Here is an 8,591-nt window from a genome sequence, read left to right on the forward strand (position 1 = left end):
TACAGAGTTGCCTGGGGCGTGGGGAGGTGATGGGACTTGAACCCAAGTCTTTCTGACTCCTTGACCCGTCTTGCATCTATCTAATACAACATATGGCCTCTCATCGATATTAAGCAGAGTAAACATCTTTGACATGACACCACTAGGGGGAGCCCAACTTTGTTCAATAGGAGCAAGAGAGAAAAAGTCACGGAGGTATTCCCCACAGTGGTTATAGTCCATAGTCTATGGAGTATGACGCATTGTACAAGAGAGAAAAGAGAAGAAGAGAAGAGAAATTTCGGTAAGAGCACATTAAGCATCTACTGTATATGGGGCCCTGAGCCAGTCCTGGAATCATAAATTTAGACTAGAAGAGATCAGAAAAAAATATCAAGTCCATCACTCCCATTTTACAGATGAGGAAACTGAAACCTTGATAGGTTAAGTGAATTAATTGTCTAAGCTCACACAGCTAGTAAGTGCCTGGGGTGGGATTTGAACCATTACGTTCCTGACTCTAACTCCAAAATCCTTTGTACCACACCACTGCCTACCAACTGAGCAAAATAAATAATTTACACAATTACTTCCCCCTAATGGAGCTTGCAATCCAATTAAGGGATAAGACATCAAACATAAATAGCTATAATACATTATATTGAAGGAAAAATCCATTAGAGTGTTCTAAAAGAAAGTTCTCTTCAAGGGTTGATGACGAGGGTCTTTATAGACAAGGAAGATCAGGAAAGGAATAGGGAAGGAGGGCCTATCTTGAGAAAGGTACCATAGTGGATAAATCTAGAGTCCTCAAATCTTAGAACATGGTGTTAACATTAACTGGTAAGACATAGGACTGACTTGTGGGCTGAATTCCAGGGAAAGCTGATCTCTTGAATAACACGTTCTTCCCTGATACTTTGATGCTCATTTTAGATAGTCTAAATCTTACTTTATATGATCTAAGTATCTATTAGATACTTAGAATTTAGATAATTTGCTTCTTTATCATTAAGACTGAGAAACAATTTCCCACGCCAAGGCCCAGATACATATTCTAGACATTTACTAGATTTCTAGATGAAGTTCTAGAAGAAATTGAAAGAAATATATCCCATTAAAGAGTCAATCTCTCTGACTGCTCTCTATTTCCTTTGCTCTATTTCTTTGTATCAGCCACAGTGGGTGGGTAGGGGATGGAATATCCTTCACATTAGTAGTTATTTTCACAGTAGAAGTGCAGCTGGAGTGCAGTGCTAAGTGCAGAAGATTTATTCAGAAGACCTGAGCTCAAAACCTAACTCTTTGATATACCTGACCTTAGGCAAGCCTATGAGCTTTGAGGCCCTTATTTGTAAAGTGGGGATTAAACCCTCTACCTACTTTACATGGTTGTACTGAGGGTCAGATGATGAGGTCCTCTTTGGAGGGAGAGAGAACCAGAGACAGAGAAAGAAGAAGGAGAGAGACAGAGAGAGGGAGGGAGGGAGAGAGAGAGACAGACAGAGACAAAGAGAGAGAATTTTCTGCGGGCACATGGGTTTCCTTTGTCTCTTCACCACTGTGTAAGCCACTGTTTTATAACAAACATTGATTCAGGATATGTTTTTTAAAATCAACTTACCTTTATCTGAAGATAAAACATATTATAAAAATAGAGACAGCAAATAAAGAAAGTTTACAGAGAGCAGCAACATAGGCTGGAGGGTGGGGATGGGGAGAGAAACAGAGAAGGAATGAATTCACCTGGTCCCAGTATTAGTGAAGTTAGAGAAGTCAGGAAATCTTCTCCAGGCAGATCACTCCTTAATCAGGTCAGGAAGCTAAACAAGGCTCCACCTGCTTGTGATTATACTTGTTTGGAACAGCAGGCCCCTTTGGTTACAACTGACCAGCTGCTGCCACTGGGGTCTGTCCATACCCCTGCAGCCCTCTCCTTTCCATGGGGCTCAAAACTTCCCTCACTTCTCCATCCTGTCCTTCCTCCTTCCATATCCTTTAGCCCCTCCTTCCCACTGGTACAAAACTACACTTCCCATCAGCCCCCTTGTCGATAAGTAGCTACACATGTAAAGAATTTTATACAATTTAAAGGGCTACATAAACATCAGCTACCATCATGTCTTGTGATCCTCACAACACCCTTGGAGGTAAACCAGTACTGGCTGTGATTTATAGATGAAGAAAGTAAAGCACAGAATGACTGACTAACTTACTCAAGATCATACAGTTAATGAAAGAGCCAGAACTAAAATGCAGGTCTCCTGACTTGTCTCTTTAACTAATGTTTACTATATCAATCTATCCAGAGGACAGTGACATTCACTCTAACAGATAATCCATAAGAACAGATAAATCAAACAATCTTTCATATTTGATGTAAAATACAATGTAATTGTCTCCTCGAGATCATTGCTTTCATAATTATATTTGGTTTGGATTAATATTCACATTCATTGGCATGATCCCAACAGCCCCCAAAGCCTAACCACTGCCTGTCTCACAGACATCTTCAGTGAATGAATGTGAGAGTGGTACAGGTTCTTAGAATTTCCCTGAACAGAGATAGGTGCGTGTTTATGGTTGTGTTCTCATTGGTGCTATGATGGATCTAAGATCGTTCTGATGAGAGTTTTCCCTCCACCAAAGCAGTTTGCACTCTTTCACATCATCTTGATTGTGTGTTCCGTGTCTGTGTCTTCCCATAGCAGATCTATAAGAATCAGCAAAAATACTACTTCTGATATCTAGGTCTAATATTCTTTTCCTTCTCTTTCTTCCTCCAGCCTATTTCCCACCATGCCTCGCCATAATTATTATAAAATTGCACCATTAGTGAGGTCGTTATGTGCCAAGCATGGAATTGACTATGTGAATAAGCCAATGTTGAAGGCATTTGGGGACATTGTCAGGTAAGAGATTATCTCAAAATTCACAGGTTCCCTTCTCCCTACACAGTTAGTCTGTCCAGGGGCTCCTTCACATTTGAGACCCACAGAGGGCACAGCACAGGGTTAGCTACTATGGGAGTCACACATGAAAAATTTAACATTGCGGACTCTGAGGAGCTCACAGTCAAACAATGGAGACCACAATAAGGCCTTTGAATACATCAGGGAATAATTTAAAAGTCAAATAAAATCAAGCAGACAGGGCATGTGTCAATTATCAGTTACCACTTTACACAGCTGTAAAATGCTGGGGATATAAAGAAAGGCAAAAAAAAAGTCTCTGCTTTCAAGAAGCTCATTTCTAATGAGGGGAGGGGATGGACATCGTGCACACAACGTGAAGTCATCTCAGAGGAAAAGCGATAGTGTTAAGGGGAATCAGAAAAGGCTTCTTGTAAAAGGCGAGATTTTAGCTGGGACTTGAAGGAAGCCAGGGGGAGTGATGAAGAGAGAGAAAATTCCAGGTCATACATAGCCAGTGAAAATGCATGGAGTCAGGAAATGGAGCGTCTAGTTCTAGGAATAGCAAGAAGACTGATGTCACTGGGTCTCACAGTGTGAAGAAAGAAGTATAAGAAGATTGGAAAGTTAGAAAGGGACGAGGTTATAAAGGGCTTTAAAAGCCAAAGAGATTTCCTATTTGATCCTAGAGGTAATAGGGAACAAGGGGAGTTTATTGGACCGGGGATGGGTAACACTGCCAGACCTCCACTTTAGGAAGATCAACTTGGCAGCTGACATTCTAGGACATACTAGAGTGGGGAGAGACTTGAGGCAAGAAGGTTAACCGACAGGCCATTGCAATACAGGAGGACGGCCTGCCCCACTGGATTGGCAATGCCAGGGAGCATATATGAGTGATGCTACAAAGGTTAAAAAAAACCAGGATATGTCCAAATCCAGCCTCAGACACATGATACTTACTAGCTGTTGTGACCCTGGGCAAGTCACTTAATCCTAATTGCCTCACCAAAACAAAAAAAAAAACAACAAACCCAAAACCAGGATATGACAACTGATTCTATGTAGAAAATGAGATATAGAGAGGACTAGAGGGTGACAACCAGATTGAGAACCTAGGCAACTTGGAGCATGTTGGTGCCCTCAATAGTATTAGGAACATTGGGAAGTGAGAAAGGCTTAGAGCAAAAGATAATGTTCAGTTTGGGACATGCTGAATTTGAAATGTCTATGTGACATCAATTTTGAGATGTCTAATATGCAATTGGAAATGCAAGACTGAAGGTCAGCTGAGAGGTTAGAACCAGGTAAAGAGATCTGAGACTCAAACCCAGAGATGATGATTGAATCCACTGGAGCTGCTGAGATCACCAAGAGAAATAGCATAGAGGGAGAAGAGAAGAGGACCAGGACATAGAATATAATTAATCCTAATGATGTGGAAATAAAGTAGAAGTCAGAATAGGGATAGACAGTGTGATGTGGCAACCAGACAGCTAATAAAACCTTGTCTTCATTGAGGAAGAGCATCCAGGAATGAGCCAATTATCATCTCATTGTACTCTACACTCATCAGGGAAATCTGGTGAATTCATTCTAATTCTATCTGCTTGTTCCTTCTCAGTCTCACTTGATGTATCATCATTGGTACCCCGCCCCCTAACTGTAGGTGTACCCCGAAGCTTTGCCCTGGGCCTTCTTTCCTCTCTACACTGTTTCACTTGACAACCTCATCAATTGCCATTGGGTTTAATGCTCATCTACATAAATGACTCTATGCTATCTAAATCTAGCTGAGTGTTTCTTCTGGGCTCCAGCCTATCACTTCACCAACTGCCTATTAGATGTTTGAATTGGATGTTCTATAGAGATCTCAAACTCTCCTTGTCCAAAACAGAGACTCAGCAACAACCCCAGCCCCCCAGCAAAAAAAAAAATCAGCCCCTATTTTGAAATTCTCGATTTTTGTTAAGGGCACCATCTTCAAAGGATTTCACGTTGATGTCATCCTCAACTCCTGATTCTCGCTCATTGAACATATCCAGCCAGTTGCCACGCCCTATTGTTTCTCCTCCTAATGTTAGTCTTGATGGCCAGATCGCATCAAGCATTTGAAAAATATATGAAAGAAGAGGGTTTAAACTTGCCCTTTTTGGCCCCAGAGGGAAGAATTGGGAGCCATGAGTTGAATTGGCAGAGAGACAAAATGGGTTTTATATATGAAAAAATGTATTAATAATTAGGCTCATCTAGAAGTAGAAGAGGCTATTTTAGGATGTAGTAACCTCCTCTCTTATTGGAGTCTTTCAAAGAATGATGCCCAGGGGACTATTTTATAAAAGAAATTGCTTTTCAGGTATGGTCTAAACTAGATGATCTCTGAGGTCCCTTCCTATTCTGTTATTCTGTGAACTCACTGGGGCATAAAAATGTTGAAAAAGGCTTCGTCAAGCAGGCAGGCAGGCAGGCAATCAAATATTTATTAAGTACTTACTACGGTGCCAAGCACTGTGCTAAGCACTGGAGACGCAAAGAAAGTCTGCACTTTTAAGGAGCTCACAGTCCAACGGGGCCAACAACATGCAAACAACTATGTACAAACAGGCTACTCAGCAGAGGGAAGGCACTGGATTCTCATCTCAGGACGTCAGACCTCAGGCTGAGCCCTGGAGGTTGGGTAGTTTCAGCATAGTGGGGAGAACAGGACTCTGTGTGGTGTAGATATGAAAGAAGGTGCAGGTGATTCCCTGGAGGCACTCTTGTCATACAAGGGCAGGAGAGAAGAGCGAGCTGACCGAACTGGGATTTCCGCCAATGGCTGCAGATTTCTAGGGGACATGGGAGAGCCAGATACTAGGAACAAGGCTGATATGTAATTAATCATTCCAGCCTATAGGGGATGCTGGGGAGCTTAAAGGTGGAGGGGGTAGATCAGGACGAGTGGAGCAGTTAGTGGCAGCACCCAGAGCTAAGCCCCTGAATTTTTCTCCCCTTATGTCTTCATAGGTGTAAGGAGGGGCTATTCACGAATGGCTTTGTGGATCATGACTCATGACATTGTGACCAAATACAATTTACACCAGAAATGGGAGGGAGAGGGAGAGACAGAGACAGAGAGAGACAGAGAGACAGAGAAAGAGAGACAGAGATGAAGAGAGAGAGAGAGAGAGAGAGAGAGAGTGAGAGAGCTCAATAATGAAATCCATTGTGAGAACCAATGTGAAACAGCTGCCCAATTTGACTGCTCAGGCTGAGCTACCCTCTCATCTTTCTCATCTTTGTTTTGGCTTCTTCCAGGTCACTGAAGAAGTATGGTGATCTCTGGGTGAATGCTTACTACTCTACCTGAGATGGAACACATGCAGTTGGGTCTTGGGCATGGGTTGTGGGATGGGGAAGGTATTTTCGTTGCTTTATTGTCCTTGAATGTTGGAGCTCTTTGACCATGCCAACTTGCCATCCAGACCACAGACACAGAAACACCAGACCTTGCCTTGCAGGGCTATCATTCAAAATAAGAAATAGAAGAAAGAAAAGACTGGTTTGTGTCAGAGGGGAGAAGGGGAAATGGGATTCTGTTTTCTGCACATCCAAACTTAGTCTTCTCAACAAGCCCAGTCTGGGCCATCTCCTTTGAAAGAGAGTGCATTGGATAGCAAAGCATTTCATAAAAGTGATTTATTGAGACAGAATTGACCAAGGAAGAATCTTTAGGTAAGTCATAGAAATTCACATTTCTCTAGAGCTTTAGGGTTTGCAGAGGGCTTTCTTTCCCCCACAACAACCTTATGAAGAAATTTGTGCAAGTATTATCGTACACATTTTACAAATGAAGAAACTGAGGCCCAAAAAGATTAATCACACAGGTAGCAACACTTGATCCACTGCACTGTTAGTAGATAGGTAAACAGGGAGAGTTATTGCTTGGAGAAGGGAGGAACTAACTGCTTATGGCATGTCTGTTTGGGATGAAAAATCATTTCTTTTCATTCTTTAGTGAAAAAGAGCTGATGTTTCCATACAGTTGGCAAAGCACTTAGGCACCTTATCGGTTATGAGCTGCATTTCACAGTTGAGCAGTTCTCTGAGGCCCAGAGAAAAGAAGTTGGTCATACTCACACAAATATAAGAAGCAAGATGCAAATCCAGGCCTCTTTGGATTCCACATCCATCCAGAGCTCTCTCCATTAGGACACACAGCCTCTTGGGCCCACAAGCCCCAGATGCCAACTGGCCCAATAGCTTGAGCAAGGTTTTTAAAACGATAATTGGAGATCAGCATGGTTCCCTCTCTCCTCCTTACAAAATTCCTTTGTTCATCATCCCCAAGGCATGCACTTCTGTCTCGAGTTCCCTGGGCTACAATGCCATTGTTCATGCTTCATGGAATAACCCATACAATTGGAGGGGACTGGAATCAATGGAGAGACCTGACCCAGCTAAGGCTTAGCTCAGATGCAGGGTCACATGATAAAGGATCCATGTGGCCTCATCACCTCAGCCTCTTAAAATCCTTCCATGGGAGTCCTTTTCTAATTCTTCCTAATGTTTAGTTTTCTTTCTGTGCTCAAACGGACTTGTATTTACTAGCCGGTTCATAGGCTACATCCTCCCAGGAGAATAAAAGCTCCTTGAGGGCAAGAACAATTTTTTCATTTTTGTCTTTGCATCCCCAGTGCCTAGCACAGTGCCTTTTACTGTAAATTCCTAATAAATATTTTGATGACTCTGATTGTTGAAAATGTATATGTCATATAGATTTTATCCTTCCAGGTTCACCTCAAGTCTCATCTCCCTTAAGAACACTTTCTTGACTCCTTCTGTTCAGTACTGTCTTTCCTCAAATTCTCTTATATTTATGTCTCTATTTATGTTCTATGTCCTCCACTAGAATGTAGCTCCTTGAGGCAGGAATCGTTTCATTTCTACATCCCCAGCCTTTAGCACTGTGCTTTGGCAAATAAGAGAAGGTTAGTAAAAGTTTATTAAGTTCTTGCCAACTCCTTGAAGATAAGATTGAAGGACATTCTCAGCAACACTGTGATCTCAAAAGTGTATTTTTCTCTGCCTATTTAAGTGGTGTTAGTCAATGTGGGATATAACTAGGATTAGTCTACTGATGTGATCTGAGACCATAATGGAAGATCTCTCCACCTACCTTCAACTCCAGAGCCCACACTCCTAAAAATAACCTCTCCAGTGATTAATCCCAATGTATGAAATTATATCAACTTTGCTAATCATACAGGTAATAATTACACACTTGTATACACACGCTCTTTCCAATAAAATTTAAGCTACTTAAAACTGGAGACTGTTTCATTGTTGTTTTTATTTATACAGGGCCACCAACAGTGCTTGGCGTATTGCAGGATCTTTAAAAATATCTTTTGAATTCAACTGAATTGAGTAACTTATAAATGAATTATCCACATGAGTCACTAGAGGGAGTTTCTACACTACGGAATTCCCTCTGCTAATCACAGGTCCAGACAAGAAAAAAAACCAACTCTGCCATGTTTGATCTTGAACCCCCACTGTATGTCACTATTGCTGCCACCAGCTATTAACAGTTCCACCCTAGCACCCCCTATTTCCCCCCTTGACCTCAGTCCAACAAAGGTGAGACTTTTCTCAAGAGGGTTTTATTAAGCATGTAAGAACAAAAGAAATTTACACTTGTCCGTGGCATGCAAAGCA

At 41.8% G+C, this 8,591-nt stretch overlaps 1 protein-coding gene across 1 annotated transcript in view; it reads left to right on the forward strand.

The window, feature by feature from the left end:
* The window catches only part of LOC114039311 (fatty acid desaturase 2-like protein FADS2P1), a gene marked incomplete at its 5' end in the record, with an annotated part of 31,295 nt that extends 23,092 nt beyond the window's left edge, over positions 1 to 8,203 (forward strand). The window contains 2 exons of the mRNA XM_027857036.1: positions 2,766 to 2,891; positions 6,189 to 8,203. Of these exons, the coding sequence (XP_027712837.1) occupies positions 2,766 to 2,891; positions 6,189 to 6,240 (178 nt within the window). The remainder of the gene's footprint in view (positions 1 to 2,765; positions 2,892 to 6,188) is intronic.
* Between the last annotated feature and the right edge of the window lie 388 nt (positions 8,204 to 8,591).

The sequence above is a fragment of the Vombatus ursinus genome, unplaced genomic scaffold (genome assembly GCF_900497805.2).
Source record: "Vombatus ursinus unplaced genomic scaffold, bare-nosed wombat genome assembly UNPS02000513.1, whole genome shotgun sequence".
Taxonomy (NCBI): domain Eukaryota; kingdom Metazoa; phylum Chordata; class Mammalia; order Diprotodontia; family Vombatidae; genus Vombatus; species Vombatus ursinus.